General features: G+C 37.3%; 4 protein-coding genes across 5 annotated transcripts; 2 read left to right on the top strand and 2 right to left on the bottom strand.

The window, feature by feature from the left end:
• The first annotated feature begins 2,692 nt into the window (after positions 1–2,692).
• LOC136810965 (carboxypeptidase A2-like) lies at positions 2,693–7,665 on the top strand. The gene is made up of 6 exons (XM_067067559.1): positions 2,693–2,789; positions 3,338–3,442; positions 3,865–4,066; positions 4,850–5,052; positions 5,447–5,531; positions 6,833–7,665. The coding sequence occupies exons 1-6, from the start codon at positions 2,712–2,714 to the stop codon at positions 7,027–7,029; spliced, it is 870 nt and encodes a 289-aa protein (XP_066923660.1). The 5' UTR covers positions 2,693–2,711; the 3' UTR covers positions 7,030–7,665.
• Position 7,666: 1 nt separating this feature from the next.
• LOC136810966 (uncharacterized) lies at positions 7,667–10,521 on the bottom strand. 2 transcript variants are annotated; one of them, XM_067067560.1, is made up of 2 exons: positions 10,187–10,293; positions 7,667–8,838 (listed from the first exon to the last, which is right to left on the bottom strand). In XM_067067560.1, the coding sequence occupies exons 1-2, from the start codon at positions 10,235–10,237 to the stop codon at positions 8,107–8,109; spliced, it is 783 nt and encodes a 260-aa protein (XP_066923661.1). In that variant the 5' UTR covers positions 10,238–10,293; the 3' UTR covers positions 7,667–8,106. The 2 variants fall into 2 exon arrangements, with proteins under 2 accessions (XP_066923661.1, XP_066923662.1); XM_067067561.1 differs by lacking the exon at positions 10,187–10,293 and adding an exon at positions 10,382–10,521 and having other exon boundaries at positions 7,670–8,838.
• Positions 10,522–12,160: 1,639 nt separating this feature from the next.
• On the top strand, positions 12,161–15,639 carry LOC136811040 (histone H1.8-like). Its single transcript, XM_067067643.1, has 5 exons — positions 12,161–12,672; positions 13,255–13,413; positions 13,871–14,179; positions 14,666–14,791; positions 15,047–15,639. Exons 1-5 carry the CDS (start codon positions 12,270–12,272, stop codon positions 15,523–15,525), a joined length of 1,476 nt encoding a protein of 491 aa, XP_066923744.1. The 5' UTR covers positions 12,161–12,269; the 3' UTR covers positions 15,526–15,639.
• A 2,449-nt stretch (positions 15,640–18,088) lies between these two features.
• LOC136811039 (uncharacterized) lies at positions 18,089–19,840 on the bottom strand. Its single transcript, XM_067067642.1, has 2 exons — positions 19,087–19,840; positions 18,089–18,885 (listed from the first exon to the last, which is right to left on the bottom strand). The coding sequence occupies exons 1-2, from the start codon at positions 19,838–19,840 to the stop codon at positions 18,089–18,091; spliced, it is 1,551 nt and encodes a 516-aa protein (XP_066923743.1).
• Between the last annotated feature and the right edge of the window lie 1,560 nt (positions 19,841–21,400).

The following is a 21,400-nucleotide window of genomic DNA, read 5'->3' as shown; positions in this document are numbered from 1 at the left end:
TCATAACTTTGATTATATTGGTATTAATCTGCGTTAGTTTCCCTTTAGAATTTTATATAATTTCCTTTCAGATTTATGTCATATACTTGTTTTTGTTTTAGAGGAAATTTTGCTCCCCATATTGGACTGTCTTCTTCGCTCTTTTAAACTTATCAAACTCTGACTCTCCCAGAGCATCTTTGATAAACAGTTTAATCTCAATTAATTTAGAGATAAATGAACTTGCGGTTTACATAAGAGCCAACGGGGGAAGGAAATTAAAAAATAGCTGTCTGTCTCTACTGCTTGCTTACATACAGTTTGAACTGTCACGTTTTTCATTGAACGGTACAATGGTAAAATACACGTTTCTTATAAGAACATCCAACATTTTTGAAGCCTTGGATGTTCTTGACATTTCGGATTTTAAGACTGGAAATATTCTTAATATGTGAATCCCGACCCCTGATTTATGAAAAAAATCTTTGCAATCTTCAAAAAGACCAAAACAAAAAAAAACACTTATTTGAATAATAAACCACTTATGTACCTACATTGGGAACCTAGGCATAGTAGTGTAGTGGTGTAGTGGTTATCATCCTCGACTCCCGCCTGGGAGGCCCGAGAACGATACCCACCGTGTCTCTACGATTCACTTGGCAAGCGAATATACCTTCGCCCGGGTCAACCCATGCCATGTGAGGGAAATTGGGTACCATTACTGATACAAGAGTGTGGGTAGATTAGACAGACATTTTGTCAAGTCGCAGTGTCTGTTAGCGCCGTGATTCCTACTCCTTCGTAGATAGGACCCATCCCGAATGCATTCGGAGGGCTCATATATATCTATCTATCTATCTACGAAGTACAGTTAAACTCTCGCTAATTCGAAATCGGTGAGTTTAATTAGTCAAATTACAGACTCAAAGCATTAGGGTCTCCCCTTGACGAAAACTGAAAATTAGATAGAGCTACTCCGTTCCTATTTGAATCAAAATAATCCGCCATCTTTGATAAGTAGACCATAGTTCGGTGCCGGCAATTTGATCGATCAAGCCTTATCTTTCGCCTCGTCGCTTAGCGCCATTTGGGGTTATTTTGCTTGGTTGAACAAATTGCCGGTACTGTACCGAACTGTGACCTACTATGACCTGCTTTCAGCAAAGATGGTGCATTATTTTACTTCACCTGCCGTTGCTTGGGAAATACAGAGAGTAGCTCTGTTTTATATAAGATATCTATGGAAGCAGCCCTTTGAAAGCACTGGTTATTATACTAGACTACGTGACACTACTATAACGCCCACTAATTTAGTTTTTTGAAGCCAAACGTTCTGTTAAAACGCATCTAAGGTCGGAGCCTAGAGAACCGACCTGATGCATTATTTGTCCCGTTGTAAATTTTCTTACCGTGTCTGTCCTCCTTATTGACTTCGTCGAGGAATGATACTGAGGCTGTCCAAATATTAAAGTGTCCGCTAATTGAAAAGTATTTCAATTCGTCTAATTTCAGGGATTCTGTGTATGAGCTACAAACAGATCCAAAAGATATCAAGAAAATGAAGAGCGTCAACCAATTTATGGAAGATAACAAGGTAAAAGAAAGTTTTGTCTTTGATACTTCCTTTTCTGTTCCTGGCGCAGATGTCGAAAATTCTGAGGTAATAGATTATTTCCAAAAAATTCTTCGAGTAACTTGGTTGAGAAGTCCAGCAAAATTTATCTTAAACATGAAATTTTAAATTTATGATAACTCTTTCTTATAGCTTGATGTTTGGCATGAGTTTGTTGAGGATGGCTCCAAGAGTATCTGCATCGTTCGTGTTCCCAAAAGAAAACAAAGAGCTTTAAAGAAATTTTGTTCGTCCAATAAAATTGTGATGAAAACACAGATCAAAAGTTTGAAGAAAGCTATTGATGAAAATGTAAAGAATACAGTCCCATTCTGGGGACAGTTTAACTATCGCCAGTATAACAGTTACTCACCGGTAAGATTTGCTCCTTCACACACATCGATCATTCTTCGGTAGTAAATTACATTTTTACACCGGCCCTTATTGGCGTTATTTTTGGCTCGTAGCGTAATAAGGGCCGGTGTTAAAAGGGCCGACGTGAAAAGGGCCAAGATTTAGCAATTTTAACCTAAAAGCGGCATTAATTTTTTATCATTATTTCTCAATTTAAAGGATTTTAGGTATGATTCGAAGACAAAATTACCCATTGTTTCACTCCATATTCAAAGCTTCAGAGAAATATTTTTAAAAATCAGTAATTTTCGACGGAATTTTCAATAGTTTACTACTGAAAAATGACATTTTAATGTAAATTTTAGTCATTATTTACTAATTTGAAGATTAACGGCCCTATTGGCGTGAGCCCAAAATTAGGCTGTGGCGTAATAAGAGCTGGCATATTAGAAAAAAAGTATAATCGACCGCTGATCGACCACTATATGTCTAGTATATCTAAGAAGTGTGGTCGAATGGTAGCGCACTCGCTTCCTGCCAAAGTTGTGGGTTCGAGCCAATACAAATCGAGCACGTAGTGATCCGATCCAATCCGATCCGATCCGATCCGCTTATTGCTCGAGGTGATGGTCTGAGTAATAGAAAGAACTAACTCTTAGGATAAATAAGAGTTCAGACTCTAAATAAACATAAATTGTTAAAAAACTACTAAAACTACTAAAATTTTTCATTTTAATTTCAGATGCTGAGAGAGCTATATCGATTGATGATTTGTAATTTTGGTTACATGAAAGTGGAGAATGTTGGATGGTCTTCAGAGCATAGGCCTCTCGTCATTGTCAAGGTATGCAACCTTTGGTCAGAAAAAAGTAATCTGATCTTGTCTCGGTCTTCCTTTCAATGTCGGAGTATTGCCCTACAGTAAACTCATACCTCTATAATTAAAATCTTTCTGTAATTCGAAATAAATCATTTGACTCCTTAACGGTAATTTCGTATGAAACATCCTCTTTAATTTAAAATAATCCTTGACCCTTAAAGCTCGACAAGAGAATCGTTGGGTTAGGATTAACATGGTTTGTATGCCATTATATATTTCATGCGTCAATGCAATAGATCTCATAATCCCTGCAAACTCGGACCAATTCTTTTCATTTCATATTCGTCGCATTCACCGTTTACAATGGAGAAAATAATGTTGCTTTAATGACCCGAATGAACATATCCCCCAATTATAATTTTTTTATAATTTTTTTTGGGCACAATATCAGATCCCCTTTTATTCGGAACTCTCCTTTTTAATTGGATTTCGGAAAAATTTCGGATCCCCCCCTTTTTCCAGACCCCTACTATTCAGAACTTTAGTGTAATTCTTTTACTTAACCATTACAGCTACGCTTACCAAGTTACAAACCGAAACCAATTATTTGGATTGACGCAGGAATGCACGCACGTGAATGGATCGCACCGGCTACCGCAATGTTCATGATAAAAAAAGTATGTGTGTATTTTACAGACCAATTTGATTTGTCCGATCGAACTCACTCATAGTATAAGTAAAGGTCTGAAAGGTATTCATCAAGTTAAATATTTTCAGCCAAGATAAAGCCCCGTGATCTTTTAATTTTGAAAACAATATCTTTAAAAAGAATCTTAGCAAAGAAAACACTGCCCAAATTGCGTAAAGTTCTTTAAAATAAAGGTCAAATATATGAAGTGTCGCAAGTTATTTTTTGCTCAAAACATGATAGTGGCTTCGACTAAAATAAACCATAGGATATGATAGGATAAATCATATTTATAACGAACGAACGAGCAGCAAGGTCACGAGTTTGGTTCATGACCAAGTACGGCTACCGACGGTAAGTCTTTACCTCTCTCTTCATACAGTTAAAATATTTAAACATCATTTTCAACAGATTCTTGAAGAGAAAAACAAAGATGGAAATATTAAGAAACTATTGGAGAAATTTGAAGTTTGGATCATCCCTATGTTTAACCCGGATGGCTATGAGTTTTCAATGACTGAAAATCGGATGTGGCGTAAAACACGGACTCGTATTTCGGGTTCCAAATGTGTTGGAATTGATCCGAATCGGAATTTTAAGAGAGAATGGGGAGGTGTGTATATTTTTTCTTTAACAATTTAACAAACGGTAATTTTGAGCCACCCTCCCTTTTCTCGAATTACATCTTTAATCTCATGGTTGATTGAAATTCGATTGACGTTTTTGCTTACGTTAATTTGTAATTTCCCGCGAACTTGTAATTTCCTTCCTAGCTTTTGTAATTTCCCTCCGAGATTTTGTAATTTCCCACAAAAGTGAAATTTCTATCGTTTGAAATCATCTTTTTCGAATTTCTTACTAACTTCGAAGGTTAAGTAAATGGAATACTATTCAATTAAAACTCGATTCGCATTTCTATAACTTTTTTGAGACCTCTTTTTAAAATTTCAGATTGATTTCCATTGTTAAATTGACGTCTTTAAGAATTTTCAGAATTTCAAACCAAACCATGAGATTAACCAGGAATCCCATGTTTGTTTTCGTGAAATTCTGGATAAATTACCCTTGGTCAAATTTCGAAATGTTTTAAATTTCCCTCGTTGCACTCGGGAAATTTCAAAAAATTTCAAAATTGACCTCGGGAAATTTATCCCGAATTTCCCTCATAACCATGAGATTACTAGTACAAATTTGGTAAAACCTCTAATAAAAAGCATTATTGAAATCTGCTAGACGATTTTTTCTCAAGATTTTAGTATCGATTTTACATGATAAACAATAACTTAGTCCCCAGAAAAATCATAATCACTATTTGCCCCATAAGCTTCAAATACTGATAGTTTTACACCTAAAAAGAAGAAGCTGTCAATCAAACTGTTTTCTAAAATTCATATAGGTATCGGCTCTAGTGGTGATGCTTGTAGTGACGTGTATCGGGGTCAATGTCCTGAAGAAGCACCGTGTGTCAGGGCCTTTGCGCAACAATTGAGGTGTAACCAGAAGAGATTACATGCTTATTTTTCATTACATTCATTCTTCCAATTGTTATTAACTCCAAATTCATATACTCCATTACCACCAAAGGATAATGCTGAAATTGTGAGTTTCATTTTCAGTTAATTTATAGCTCTATTTGAATTTTCTAGCGCTAGTTTCAACCTGAACACCCCCTGAACATTCTTGTCTCGATGGCTTTGTTAGATCTACCCCGTGGGAAAACCCGGTGGAAAATTACTAAATATCCTTTTGTGATTTTCTGTCATATTGAAAAAATCGCTGTCCACTTTTTCTCGCATTGTTGCCCCTAAATAAATTATTATTTTAGTTAAAACGTTGGATTTATATGGCTGAGCTCTCTTTGAAATTTTCAATGAAAAATCAATGAAAATAAGGGATTGAAAGCACCTGGGACAAGGTTAATGTATGTCATGAACTTCTAAACTCGTTTAAATTACAAAATAAGAAAATATTTTTTTGAATATTTTTTTTTCAGGTGAAATTTGCGTTTACATTTCAAGCTGGAGTTCGGAAACGGTTTGGTACACCATATAACATAGGACCTGCATCTTTCATTTCAAGTAAGTACTACCAATTGTTAGATTTTTTAGCTTTGAAAAATAAAAAAAATATCGGCTAAACTGGCATTGAGAAGAGAAATATTTTTGTTACTTTCGCAGATCCCAATTTCAAATTTTGTTTCACTTTAATAGCTCTTTGATGTAAGCACACCCTTGTATCACAGCCCCGGTGTAGCTTCTTCCCACAGTGAAGATGAAAATGTCCATCTATTAAGTTCCCAGGTCAAAAAATCTAGTACAAATTTTTACATTGAATTCAATTGGGGACGAAACCAAAATCAATTGTCCAGTTGGACTGAAATTGTAGAGAAAGTCCCACCTGGGACTAAATTTTCTAGTTGGTATGGGTCCGACCGGTTCTGTGACACTGCGGTGTGTAGTGTTCTGAAAGCTCTTGGGAAACATGGATGGGATTAATCCATTGCACGGTGGTCTTGAGGTGGTATCTCACCTTGAGAAGACCACGAAACAATAGTATTATTATTTTGGAATAGTCTCCAACTTGAGAGTTTACTTAAGCCCCACTATTGGTTTGTAAGATGACGTAATTGATGCTTGTTAAACGGGGGAGGAAAAGCCTTTTTACGCGTAGGTGACGACGCACATATCGGAGCAGGTTTTTAATCAGAGTTCTTTTAAATATCTATTCAAACCTGCAACACGTTTTACAAAAGCTAAAATTCTAGAAATTAGTATTCTTTCGTTGGATTACCTTAAGATAAGAGAAGAAACTTTAGCGAGAAGAAATTTTGGGGAATGAGCCCATTCGCCAATTTTGGTGCAATTTATTTTGGCGACTTAATAAAATTTCTAAATTTGGTGTGAATTAATTTTGGCGAACGACCCATTGTTGTTCAATATTTTAGCTGAAAAAAGAGGGAACAAAAGGGTTTTTAGGAGAAATAGAAACTAAATTGAAAGAAAATTAAATTTGGCGAGAATCTATTTTCGCGAATGATCTATAAATTTAAATTTGGTGGAAAGAAATTTCTTCCCTTAACCTTTCCAGCGCACAACATTTTTTGAAAAATCTCAAAATTTTCAACTTTTTTTTTTTTGAAACCCAAAACTTTAAAATAACGTTAAAGCTTGTAACTTAAGAGTCAGACCATTTGAAAGGTATTTTTATATTCTTCCTAAAAACATTCTGTTTATACCTTTTTAAATCTAGTGGTCAGGAGCTATGGCCTTAAGTCTGAGACTCGGTATATGAGCTCATTTTGGACGTTCATGTACGTCATTCGGGTCTGAAGGGTTAAGGTATGTTCAATTCTTCAAATTTTTTTCTTCTTTCTTTTTAGTTCCACATAGTGGCAATGGACCAGACTATGTGCATGACGATTTACATATCACCAACTCCTACATCATTGAATTGAGAAATCGAAATACTAAAATTGGTTTTTTGTTACCTCCAGAAAATATTGAACCGTCAGCTTTGGAAACTCTTGATGGAATTATTGATGGTGTATTCGGAATAACGCAAGTCAGAAATGATTAAAAAATCATAGAGAGAGAGGCTATATGGTAACAAGTAGACCGTTCGAATCACATGAATTACGGTCATGAAATTTAAAGATTAGATGGGTTTCTTCGGACTAGATTTTTCTGGAAAATTGCGGAATAACGATTCCATACCATCCGATAAAAGGATGATGCCAAAAACCCAAAAGGTCATATATGTTGCAGCTTTTGAGATGATTATCCCGAAGTTATAACAGTAAAAATAATTTATCAGGTGGTACCTTATCTTGAAAAAGACTGGATATAACTTTGTATGGAATGCTGATAATCTTAGACAAAGAAGTTTACTTTGTTGCTTCGCAGAGATGGCAATAACTTCAGCTTACAAAAGACAACAATCCCTCGAACATTCTGAACTACTATCAATAGAGGGTTGATATTTTCCAGAGAGAGAGAGAGAGAGAGAGTCGTAAAGATATATAAAAATTCAAAATTTTTAAATCCAAAATTTGTACTTTCCTCGTCAGTAGAGATTCGTCGGCGAAAAGTGAAAAAAAATCACTTGCTGCCGAAATTTTGTTATGGCTTACCGTGTTCTACATATTATACATATGTTTGGAAGAAAGTAACCTTTTCTTGATGTTTTTTAATATTTTTGTAACTTATCTTAAGCAGGTGTATGTAATTTTACGTGTAAATATTTCAATATTTTAACAATTCCTTCTTTAAAAGATTTAATCATATAAACAAGAGTAAGAAAATTCATTCACTAAATAAATTTACAAAAAAAGGACTTTTAAGTTTCTTGTTTCGCCCAGCCGCATAAATCACGTCCATGTCGCGCTCTAGCTAACATTGTTGTAGCAATTACTGGGGTGTACGGATCAAAAATTATCCGCCCACCTCTTCCAAAATTCTACTGTTAACTGATAAAACATCATACTTCCTCCGCAACAAATCATCAAACAGTATGTCAATACTTTTCATTGTTTTTTAAACTCGCCTGCACCAGTATGGTTCCTTTAAAAGTCCTCAAAGTGTCGTTAAAAGCCGTCGAAAAATGTTAAAACCCCGTCTTGAAAGACGGTTTAACAGGAAAAATCAATGAATGATCTCAAGCTTCTGAGCAATTTTTGCCATGAATGAGATTTTGAATTTCATACACTTCACTCTCCTCCGTATCATCCGCCTCAAAAACTTCATCTTCCAATTCATCTTCATTGATCACAAAATCACTGACGTCAGCATCAGTCACATCTACACCCTCCTGCTCGGAGTGGTCTTGTAATTTTGCGCTACTACACTCCTTTTCAGCCGGCTTACTACACACTTCTTCGTACGTTGGCGGAGCTAACATAGAAGGCACCCATGGAGGAGAGTTATATTGTTTCTCCACCGTGGATGGCTCTCCAACTGCGTGATCCGTACCATCGTTTGACACTGTGACTGGTTCAGTAATCTGCATAGACGTTGTGGTGGTGAAGTTTGGTGAGAATGTTACTTCGGTTGGTGTTACATTCACAGGGGATTCTGCAGTCTCCAGGGTTGTGTCACCGGTGAAGTTAGTTCCCTCGATACTAGAAACACGGTACTCAAGTCTTAGATGTTTTGGTTTCAGTCGCCATTTAAGTATGATACCGGCACCAGAAGCGGCCAGGCCGAAGAAAAATAACATAGGGCCGAAGATCTTGTAGGAAAGGATTCGTGAGTTTTCAGACTTCAGACATCTTGGTGGCTTGTTACATGAAGATGCAAACCCAAACATTGTCAAAACAAATCCCATGAGAGCAATTAATCCACCAGAGACAATGAGTATGAGTAACGAATGTTTTACTGCCATGCTGATCTGTAAAAATAAAAGAAAATGTATTTTTACATCACTAGTTCAATGGTAAAGTAATGGTAAAGTGCATGCGAATAGAATCGAGGAATAAACTAGCCCGATCCATTACTGTAATGATACCGGTGGCTAGTCAGAATAAGACAGCTACAAACACAGATATCTAAGCCCGAAGGGCTAGATAGGCAACTTTAAGCTTTCTCCAGCAAAAAAAAGTGAAGCAAAAATTTGACTTTTTAAATTTCGTGCCGATGGATAGGATCTAGCATTTTAATTGTTTTCGGAGCGCGAGATCAAAAAACGTAGGCGGCAAACGCTATTTCACATCTCTCAAACCGGTGAAATTGCATATTTTAGTCACGTGACTTTGGTAGGAAACCCTTCCAAACCTAGGCTTCACTTTTCGATAAAAGCCGCAAATCTAGCCCTTCGGGCTTTACACATATCTGTGGCTACAAACCTTTGGAAACAAAGGGCGTGAAGCATTTACATGAAATTATTCTAGAACCTCGGCGATATCCTGATGTTCAAACCTTTTATAAATGCAAAATTAATTTGATTACCGTAGTAAATCAACCGGACTTGTCCAGAATCTCACTTAACTTTCCAAAAAAGCACTGATTTTGTGCTACAATTGAAATATTAGTTGGAAAGTTAAGTCTGTGACCGAAGTCGAAAGCGACCCGATAGGCTCCTCTTTCGGAAAGTTAAGCAGATCACGATGTTGTGTAAATACATCTTTTCGACCGTAGCCGCCAATTGCCGCGCGGGCATTTTTTTCCCGCTTTATCCCACTAAATCCGTCCCAGTCCTTTTTTCGCACCTATAGGCAATAGAAAAATGTGTCAAAAAAGGATTGGGTCGAGTTTTGTGGGACATTTAGATAATTACAATCCGTGCCATAATATATTTGCACTTTTGGCTAATTTACCATTTTTCGAAAATTGAAGTTCGAGCGAGAATGTCAATTTCAGGCCCTCAACTTGATTTCATCGATTATTTCGATCTGGGAGGGATTTATTGGTTTCTAGGCTATATTTCAAGCCCTACTGGACCATTTTTAAACTTTTTGATCCTCACATCCTCAGATCCTAAGGTCCTAAGTCTAGCGTTAAAACTCAGGGTTAAAACTCTACCCTTCGAACCTACTTTAGAGCACTTACAAATCGATTGTGGTTTCAAAACACCCCGGTGAATTTACCTTTTGTGCCAAGTATTTTGTCCCTGATTGTAGGTGGCACGCGCCTGGCTGAGTGACTACGGTCGAAAAGGTGTATTCAAAATTACACAAAGATATTCTACCATTATTCACTAAAATCAACACCCAGGAAGATAGCAACAGAAATCTTTTTACCTGTTTCTTTGGCGGTAGATTGTAAGCTACAAAACAAGAATCGATTGCCATCTTGAGGGTAAAACTGATAAAAATACTCCAACACCTAATCTTATCTATCCTCGGAAGAAAACTTTCAAAGAAGTCTACCGGTATCTAATCTTTTAGAAGAAATGGTCAAAATTAGCAGGTGAGTTTAAATATAAACGTACTTACATATTATCTGTGCAGCACATCAATAGGTGACCCAAAAATGTTTGTAAATTCTGTTTCTAGGAGGTAGCTCCCAATACTTCCTATCCTGATCAAAAAAAGTAACTGTCAATTCTAACTGTTTTTCGATTCAGATACGCATACTAAGAAAATGAAAAATTTACGAAGAATGCTCAATACTTTTTTTCCTTGGATTGATTTATTTTTCCTTTTTCTAAATTTCATGGCAAAAAATTTAATATTAATTTTTCCTCGTCGTTTTTTGTGATTGATTCATTGAATATATTTTCGGTTTTCATTTTTAGAATGTTTGATTAATCATTAATTCATCTGACACGATTTGATCAGTTCACTCTGAATATGAATTAAACCCCGAATTTTCTGATCTTCTCACACATCCCTTGTATAACAATTCTGGTGGGATGCTCTCTATATCGAACCTAGTCCCTTAATTCACTTATGATATTGATAGCGCTCACGAAAGTACGTTCATTAGCAAAATCAAAAAGTGGTGCAATTGGCTCTGGGTACGAGATTGTGTCTGCAAAACTACATTAAGTAAAAATCCTACTTCTTCAAATCTCATCTACAGATTGATAAAGACCGAAGGTCAAGATGGCGTACTTTGGCTGAAAAGTGTGCCGTATTTCGATAGGATATCCTAAAGAGGTCACTTGACATCACAATAGAATCAGAAGCTTCATGGATTTTCGAGAACAATAGCAACAATATCTTTTAGAATGTTCACATATATTTTTTTGCTTGAAAGAGCTTAAAGCACACCATGTACCCCTCTCGATTGAAATCAGATCGGGAACAAAATCCTCTCCAAAACCATCCCATCTTGCTTTTTTGAGCTAAAAAAAATATTCTCTGAAATATTGATAAAGTTAAGTGTGAAAAATTTCACCGGAACATTGAGACAGGGATGTCTGCTCCTTTGAAAAAATATCAATCCTCTTAAATGTCTTTTCAACCTCATGTTCGATGAGGGGCGTTACTCAGGAAAAATGGGGTACTAGAACGTGTCGTTGCGGATCAAAAAAATGTCAAATCCAATAAATGTTTAAAACTATTATCTGACAGGGTCAGCTCTCATCATCTTCACTAGGTATCAATTGGTGGGTTTTCGAAAAAAAACTAGTAATTCTATCAAAGAGGGCCTGCCAATTTTTTTTAAAAGTGATTTCCTGACAGGGTTCATATTTCGTACTCCAGCAGCAAGTTCCCGTCGGTTAACAAGGTCAGTGCTCCAAAGGGTATTTCACCATTGATTTTGTAGTCCTGAAGGGGCTTGATCCAGCACTCATGGATGGGAAATGAAGCCACTATTTCCCATTGAAAACGAGTGACCCGCGTGGTTTTCACACAAAAGCCGGATTAAAAGTAAAACCCATCGCCAGATTTCGAAAAATATCTATTCCGCAAAACAAAAAAACAACTAAATAGATTCTATCCGACATTCTAAATTCAGAACAAATCTTAAGGCTTCACTTTTTCCTTGCTTGAGAAAGGTTAAAGATTCCTCTCTAGCCCCTTTGGGACTTTAAAGTCAATGCATTGCACATCAAAATATAACGTCTTCATGAGAGATAGCAATATCATGGCTATCATGTTAATTGAAAATACAATTTTAAAAACTGAACGGAGTAAAAACCATTCTTTTGATTCATGCAATACACAAATGACTTTTGAATGGTATTCTCAAAGGACTTTTATAAAGAGATTCAGACAATGCTTAATTTCAACAATAAAGTTGGCAAAAATAAAATGAAACTATTTGACAAATAGAGATGAGAAACACATGAAAAAGAAATTTACAGGGTGGATGGAGTCAAGAGCATTCACACATGGAAATCTTGTGAATCAAAAATTCTGATTTTGAACCTAAATGCCACGTGTTAGAAAAGCTGCTTCAACAATAAAAAATACACTCACAACAAGACAAAAAGAGGCTATTCCACAGGAACCTACAACTGCTACACAAACCAAAGACTCACAAGACTGGTTAACACTTTTATCACAGCTTCCAGAACAACCAGCAACCATCTCTACTGGTTTACAAAACATTCGAATAACAAGAAGCCATTCGAATAAACTTCAACAAAACAAACAATTAGTTCGTAAGCTTTTCACCGCTGAATCTGTCTCCAAAACACAACGACGAACCAATATGTCTGATTCTGAAGGAGACCATGGAGCTTTTGCAAATCAAACTTATGTCAAACCTGCCCGTGCTGTTGGTGTAAAATTACCGAAAAATACTCATCCACCATATTTACAGATGATCCAAGGTGAGTTTTTTCCAATATTTACAGCAATGTCTCGAACTACATGGGCCCGGCGAGCAATTATGAGTGGGGGGGGGGCAATTTGGTTGAGCAACGAAGAAATCTTTCACTTTTTACACCCTCCAAAAACCTTAAAACGTTATCTAATTGGGGAGAATAATAGTTTTTATGGATTAAAATAGTAACTTTTAAAATAATATGGCATGGTCTACAAAAAAGTGGGGGGGGGGTAGAGTAATAAATAGCGAAGGGGGCTCTAAATTTTGCCCGAAAAGAAGCGGATAGGATATGTATACTTATTTCCCCAAATTTGCGAAAAGGAGGGAGGAAACCAAAAAATAAATTTAAAGAAAACAAATTGTACAAAAACTTTCAGGGTCAAGTTATCTTAAAAAGTCGGGCCTTGTAATTCTTGTAAGAAATTGTGAAATTTATTTGATTCCGCATAGCCTGAAAATATTTTTAACTTGTTCTTAATGTTTTGACCATGGAAGACTTTGTGTTCCAACATAGTTTGTTTCTATAAAAATGTTCTCATGTGAATATCTTATTTTCATCTAATCATCCCGAATTTTTATGATTCAGAGTCGCTAACAGAATTAGAGGAGCGTGGCAAAGGTGTATCTCGTGCAAAGATAATTGCCCACATTAAAGAGAAGTACACTTTACAAGATGTCAATAATCTTGCTTTGAACAGAGCCATGAAAGGGGCCATCGAAAAGAATATCATCCTGAATTCGACTGGTGAGTGCTGTTTCCTCAAATTAACAAAAGAAAATCTAATTTAAAGTATTTAGTAAAAGTATCTTTAAAAAACTTTCATCTTTGTTTTTAGTGCTTCTAACCATGGCGTTCAGAATTCTAAGGGACCTATTTTCAAATTTAGTATGGCATGGCTGCTTCAACAGCACCCTGAACTCAGGGCTTATCCGACCCCCTTGTGCTATTGATAAATTGATGGACGCCTTGCCGGGGGATATAAATGATTCCTCCAGTTTTACGGAGCTGGCCTCTTTACGTCGCAGAATCGTTTATCGGCCTTGGTTCGCGAGGGTTTTTTCAGTAGTTTCCGACACAGCTTTTGTTTGCATTGTACTTGAAACGAATGACGAAAAGTGTTTTTATTTTTCCTTTATTTTGAATACCTAGCTGTTGTCGAGGATTTTGTCAAGTTTCATTTTAACGAAATCTTAAATTTCAGGTACTGGTCTAACCGGATCTTTCAAGTTGACAAAAGAATACAAAGAAGAGAAGAAACAAGCTGCAAAAGTGCTGAGTAAGCAGAAAGAAAGTAAGAGCAAGCTCAAAACCAAAGAAAAAGAACTGAAAGAAAAAGAAGCCATCACCAAGGAAACGAAGAAACCATCATCAAAGTCATCAAAGGAGAATAAAGAAAATGAAGCGCCGAAATCAGCAAAAGGAAGGAAACCACGCGCCAAATCTTCCAAAAGTGAAATAGACGAGGAACAAGTAATAGATAAGAAAAAAGTGACCAAAAGACCACCATCTGGTAATTCATGAATTTTTGCTTTTTTGATACTCAATATATTAAACATTACCACGTGCCAAGGTTAGTAAGGGTCGAGAAACCACTTTGGTAAAGGCCACTGGACTAGAGTTTACTTCATAATGAATTTTGCCCTTGAGCGAGCTTGAGCCTCCAAGTTTGACCAAAATTAGTGTGCACTTAAGGCGAAAAAATGAGAAGTTTATTATTTAAATTTTAACCAAATGTTTAAATATGTCCATTATTTCTCGGTGTGGTTTTACTAATTTGGCTTATTCACCTTTTATAAGAACAATTTTACCAGAAAAGTTAAGAACGATCCAATTAGTCTCAGATTTTAGAAGCTTAGGAAAAGGCTGAAAATCCCTCTTAAATCCCTTTTTATCTATGACCATTCAAGGCTGAAAGCCAGGAGAAACATAAGAACAGCAGAGAACCTCTGCCAAAATTTACTAGTTTTTTACAAAATAATTTGATCATATTTTATAGGGAAAGAAACAGCATCGAAAAAAGGACGAAGCAAGGATACGAGTGACAAACCAACTGTCAGTGAGAAGAAAACTCTGAAAGACAAGATTGAGAAGATGAAGACCATAAAGAAAGCTAAAAGCACTGGTAAAATCTCCTTGTTTGACGAATTCTGATAAAACACTGAGCTTTCAAATAAAGTGAACTATTATGGGTCAACTCAAGCCAAGCCCTATAACCTTAGGAATTAGTTGGATTTTAACTGAACAAACCAGTTCCATATTTAAAAGTATCCAGAATAGTGGTAAAGTGGTAAATTTCTGATTCCATTTTTAGAGCGTATGAAATAAGAGAAATTCAAATAACATCTTTTCAAGCTGAGTGATATTTCCTTTCTTCCAGGTCAATTAACCAATAAGAAGCAGCGTGATGTTGCACAGGCTCAAGAGGAAAGCGACGAGGAAGAATCGGATCAAGAGGAAGAATCAGAAAGTGAGGAACGAAACGGAAATGGAAGTGGAACTGAGGAAGAGGAAAACGGAAGTGGAAGTGAAGAAGATGAAGAAGTACAGCCAGCTCCGAAGAAGCGTGCAGGCGGTCGTGGTGGAAAAACTACAAAACAGAAGGAACAGGAATTGGCAAACAGTGAAAATGAAGAAGAAAACTCTGAATCAGAAATAGAATCTGAACTGGAACCGGTTAAGTCAGTTCCAAAAAAGCGTGGCGGTGGTCGTGGCGGCAAGGCGGCTGTTCAGAAGGAGCAAGAAAAAGAACAACAGACAGAAAGCGAAAACGAAGAGAAGACTGGATCCGAGTCAGAACCCGAACCAGAACCCGTGAAACCAGCTCCAAAGAAACGTGGTCGAAAACCTAAAAATTAAAGCGAATATTTTTGATCGGCCGTAAGCGTTATGGCAATTCGCAACAGGACAAGCTTTGGCTTTCTGTTAATAACCTGTTTTACAGTCTTATATCCAAACCAAAAGGATAAACAGAAGGCACACTTTTGACTTGCTTTACTTTTTAGAATTATTTCCGTTTTCTGTTATGTCGATAAGGATTTTATATAATTTTGATAAAATTGTACATTCAAATAAATTTTTAAGAACCTGAGATATTCAAAATTTAGCAATTAAGATTTATGTTCCCTTCTTCACTTACATAAAATAAACTTTTGGAAGTGTGAAAAGACCCATCCAAAAAAATGTAGATGCTAAGCAACTATTAATACAACTGATTAAATATTTCAGAATTGCAGAAAATTCAAGTCTTTTTAAATTAAGTCTTAGACACTCAAATTGATATGAAGGGAATTTTGGACCAGAGACCTTTTTATAAAGTTGAAATTATGAAATTAGACCCCTCCTCACAAAAAAATTTGGTATTCTTCAGTTTATAAGACATTCCTGGTCAAAAATACTTTTCGAAATTTCAAGTTCGGATGAAAATAGCTATTTTATCCTTTTCACATTGTTCATTATGAAGGGTTTCTTGTTTTGATTGATGGTTGAAGAATTATCTAGACCCTTAAACCTTTAGATCTTCAAATCCTTAGGATCTAATCTTTAGTTCAGACGTTAGCACTTAGTGCTAGAAATTTTCCCTATGCAGAAGTGATGACCGACATTATAGTTACAATAATTTACGTCTCGTTTTTTGAATTAAAGGGTTCGTGATTCTTATCAATACATACATAGGGTTGGACGAACTTTCCCAGGAGGTTCGCAAAGAAAAAATTCTTGGGGGTCTAAGACAATTATTTGTATTCAAAAAAAAAGATTGATCGAGTTATCTTATTCCCAAACTTCCGTTTTCAGGGATGAATTATTTATTCATATCTCTAGGAGTAGAAGAATCCTTTTTGAAATTTCCAGAAGTTATAAAATTCTCAAATTTTCAGTATTGATTTTAGTTCGTCCAAGCCTCACTTTACGAAAGAAGACTACTATTTTTCAAGGTGTTTTCGCAATTTGCTATTTTACAACCAGGGGTATGTATACCCCTTCATTCAGAGAGATAGAGATCCCATAGTTAAAATGTGTAGGTTGCCAAAGTCCTTAGTTTTGTAGTAAAATAGTAATTATTAGGAAATAAAAACTACTCGGAATAAAGAAGACTAACTCTCTAAAATTTACACTAAGATACCACCAAACTAAAGGAAAAATCGATTGAAGATAAATACCAGACGTGATGACGAGAAACTATTGTATTACTTGTACTTGTACTTGATGCATCCGTTAGGTGAAGTATACAAAGTATTTTTTCCATTTTTCACGATCGGACATGGCTGTAACATGGTCTTTGCCACTGAGTCCAGTGTCATCTTCAAGGATTTGTCGCAGGGTGATGTTCGGTCTACCAACACGTCGATCTTCTTTGGGGGTCCAGGTGAGCAATTTTCCAGAAGGTTCGTTATGTCTTGAAACATGACCGGCTAAGGCTAAGCGCCGGCGACGCGTATTTTTTTTCCGTCAGCGGTCTAAACCCAACTTCAGCGGTCGAAACCCAGCTTAGCGGTCGAAGCCCCCAACCTAACGGCCGAAACCCAGTTTACCGGTCGAAACCCATGTTGGAAATGGAAGGGGGATTTTTTAGCGACCGAAACCCAACGCAGGTGAGTAAACAAACTCACAGTTGAATGATTCTTTTGTTTTGATAGCCCACGAACGAAACAAGATATCCTAGCGGTCGAAACCCAAGAATTTTCTCTTTTATTTGCTTGAAAAACTTTCGCGTATGGAACATTAAACTTGAGAGAAGTTTTGGGTTGATATCATGAGTTTGAGTTTGATTTTTTTACTTGAAAACTTGGATAATATATATTATTTAAAAGTAATTACCAATCTAATTATCACCTAGTCTAATTGTCAGAATATTCCTATAGATAAATCCCGACGAAAAAGCTTGAGATTGACTTCTTTCGCTCGTGGGCTATCAAAACAAAAGAATCATTCAACTGTGAGTTTGTTTACTCACCTGCGTTGGGTTTCGGTCGCTAAAAAATCCCCCTTCCATTTCCAACATGGGTTTCGACCGGTAAAATGGGTTTCGGCCGTTAGGTTGGGCTTCGACCGCTAAGCTGGGTTTCGACCGCTGAAGTTGGGTTTAGACCGCTGACGGAAAAAAAATACGCGCCGGCGACGGACAACATTTGAAATGCGGGGTAATTTACCGTAGATTTCAGCAATAGTTGGGCGATTATTCCAAGAAATATTGAAGGCTGACCGCAGCATTCTTGTGTAGGTGCCATCAAGGCGTTTTGATCGGGAGATGTTTAAAGTCCAAGATTCCGAGCCATATAGTAGTATAGATTCTACACAGGCTTTGAATACTTTGGTTTTGGTAGATTTAGAAATGTTTGATTTCCATACTTTGCGAAGGGAATGAAGTGCATTCCAGGATGGGGCTATTCTAACATTCATATCGTGATCTGTCTCAGTGTAACTACCAAGACAGTAGAAAATGATCAACTCGTTCGATCTCAGAGCCATCTAAAGAATACAGTTTATCGTCGTTAGTGCGGTTGATATGGATAAATTTCCTTTTTCTGGCATTTAAGAATAAACCTACATTTTGACATGCCTCCTCCACAGCACGAAGAAGAGATTGAGCAGTTTGAATATGATTTTCCAGTAGAGCAATATCGTCTGCGTAATCTAGATCAGGCAGTCGTTCAGGGGGATGTCTCCTACTTCGACGACGTTTTAGAGTGAGACCATGGTCACTGGTGATTGAGGATTGAAGAGCGTAGTCCAGAACGATTATAAAGAGAAAAGGTGCTAAAGGGTCTCCTTGAAGAACGCCAGTACAGATTACGAAAGGATCAGTTTGTCCTTCTGGGGTTGTAACCGTGGCAGAAGTATCTCGGTAAATTACTTTAATGGCATTGACTACAGTTTCAGGAATACAATAGGCTTGGAGAATTTGGAACATACGGTCACGATTGATAGAGTCAAATGCTTTGCGAAAATCGATGAACGAAATGACTGCCTCTTTTTTGTGATTTTTAAGTTCTTCTACGATCCTACGTAAAGCAAGCACATGGGCCGAGGTAGATCGACCTTCACGGAATCTATTTTGATTTGGGCGTAAAAGCTTGTCAACAACAGGACGAATGCGATTCAGTATAATGTTTAGTCCATCTAAACCTGGCGCTTTTCCATTTTTCATTTGATCAATAGCAGAATCAAGTTCGTCTTTGGTTACAATTCCAGATGAGATTTCTAAAGATTCATCGTAAACTTTCGAAATTGGAGGGAGATTATTTAGATCGAGAGGATCAGCATTGAGAAGATTTTTGAAGTGATTTTCCTAAGACTTGAGACGATCAGTGCCTTCAATAAAAACAACACTACGGGACTTCTTTCCAGAAAGCTTTTTGACCAGGTCCCATGCATTTTTTATTGCTGATGAAGAAGAGGTTTCAAAGGAGTCCAAGATACTGTTGATACGCCTGTCCTCGACACGATCGTAGGTATTTCGAAGATTTGATTGGGCTGTGCGAATATATGACTTTGATGATCTGAGTGTGGCTTTTCGGGCAGCCACAACATCAGGTGCGTCAATAGAGTTGGAGGGAGGTTTCCGTTCACGTTTAGGAAGTAGGTTTGATCCAACTTTGTTGGCAATTGAAACGAAAGTGGTGTAACTTTGATTGATATTGGGAAGGTGAGTAAACTGAGAAACAATTTCATTGTCGATGCGCTTTGACAGAGTTTTATCGAATGTAAGGGATTGCCAGAATAATTTCTTTGAGGTTGACGGAGAAGGGCGACGAACACTCAGTTTTACTCTTGCAGTTACAATCCTGTGATCACTGCCAATTGGGTTCGAGCTTGAGAAGGCCTGGCAGTCGTGGATGCTGTTTTGCCATCTTTTGCGATACAGAACAAAATCAATTTGAGAGAGAAAACCATTTGGCGACCGGTGGGTCCAGAGTTTAGGAAGTGGTTTCTGAAAGACTGTATTACCCGCAATGAGATTGAATTGATGTAAGAAGTCGGTCAGGAGTTGGCCGTTGCGGTTGCTTGTGTCATGGAGAGAATATTTTCCTTCAATTTTGGCATTCATGTCGCCACCGATAAATAACATGTGATGAAGGGGGACGTTTCCGATCGAGTGGCTTAATTTATCATAAAATTCCATAACTCTATCCTCTGGAAGATTATTGTGCAGAGAATAACACGAGTAAACCATAGTTTTAGGGTTGCCTTTGAATGTGGCACATACGATTTTTTTCATCAACTTTTTTGATAGATAAGAGAAGAGGGAGGATTTTTGAGTTGATTGCAATTCCTACACCGTGGATGGCTGCACCAATGTCATTACGGATGGCTGAAGCTATGAACAGGGTAGACCAACCAAGGTCACGAGCAACAATGTCTGGGTCTGATCTTTATGTACAAAACGGTGTTCTTGAATGCAGCAGATATCAATAGACTTATCATGAAGTAGTTTATCGAGTTCGGTTATAGCTGAATCATTTTGGAGGGTTCTACAGTTGAGTGTTGCAATTTTGAAAATGCGACAGAGTTTGGAGAGACCAACTTTCGGTTTGCGACGTTCTTCCGCCTATCAGGGTTTAGGATTTGCTTGTCATTGGTTGAATGTACCTTCCCGTTGTCATCGTATGATCGTCCGCGAAGCTACCCTGTTCTCAGTACTGAGTCATCGGTTTGTTGAAGATCACCACCGGAACTACGGACTACCCGTAAAAAATAGTCGGGTTAATTTATCGAGGTTTTCCTTCCTCTAGATCGGCTGTGTTTCGTTCCAAACAGGGGTACCACGTGAAGGCAACTGGCTCCCGCCATACACAACAGTCTGAGGAGGTGAGTGGCTATGTAGTACGCGTCAACTTCCCCTGCTTACTTTCACTCCGATAGCACCACCCCTGGCTCCCGAAGTACAGGTTGAACTGATGCTATCGAAGCTTTTCGACCCACCCCCCGATTGTATTAATCGGGTGAATAGTGTAAGTCTACGTTTGATCTATCAAAGATCGTGTTGGAAATATAAAATGTTAGAAGTAGATTTTCAAATAATTTAAAATATAAATTCTAACATGAATTTTAACTATCAATGGAAGGAAAGTATCACAGGGAGAGAGAGTTAAGATATAATAAAATATTATGAATGAATGACCTTGAACAGGGGGGGGGGCTAGACTGCAAAAGCTAAAGGTTGTTTAGGTATAATTTGTGACTCTAGGTTGGATTAAATTAACCCCAGCTGGCACACATCGTTGTTTCAACGTTATCTAACATTCACAACGTCCATAAAACGTTAGGTAAACATTGAAAGAATGTTGTGTGCCAGCTTGGGCTTAAATTGAAAGATTTGGCTAACGTCTTTTCAAAAATAAAAATCACGACATCTACCAGCACGCGTATCAGCAAAGCTTTCCTTTTTGTCAATTCGTTTGATATCAACAAGTATGTTGTTGAAACGTTTGCAGCCTAATGAATCAAGGTGTCAGTTAGATGAGATGTATCCTCGACATCATGTGCAACCAAATTACCGGTTCAAAGCTCTCTGCCCGTGTCCGGTTGTCCATTGAGGCAGAGGTATGATGGCCAACTGGGGTTGTGAAGAGCGATTGTTAGATCAACCATCTCCGCAACTAGTAACCATTTGACATGTTCGATAGCAGTGCTTCGTTGACAACGTCCATATAACGTTTATCTAACGTTGACAACGTCCATATAACGTTGGATGAACGTTAAAAAAACGTTGTGTGTCAGCTGGATTTTGATA

The sequence above is a fragment of the Clytia hemisphaerica genome, unplaced genomic scaffold (genome assembly GCF_902728285.1).
Source record: "Clytia hemisphaerica strain Z4C2 unplaced genomic scaffold, Clytia hemisphaerica genome assembly, whole genome shotgun sequence".
In the NCBI taxonomy this organism is placed as follows: Eukaryota; Metazoa; Cnidaria; class Hydrozoa; order Leptothecata; family Clytiidae; genus Clytia; species Clytia hemisphaerica.
This window is presented reverse-complemented; position numbering and strand designations above follow the sequence as displayed.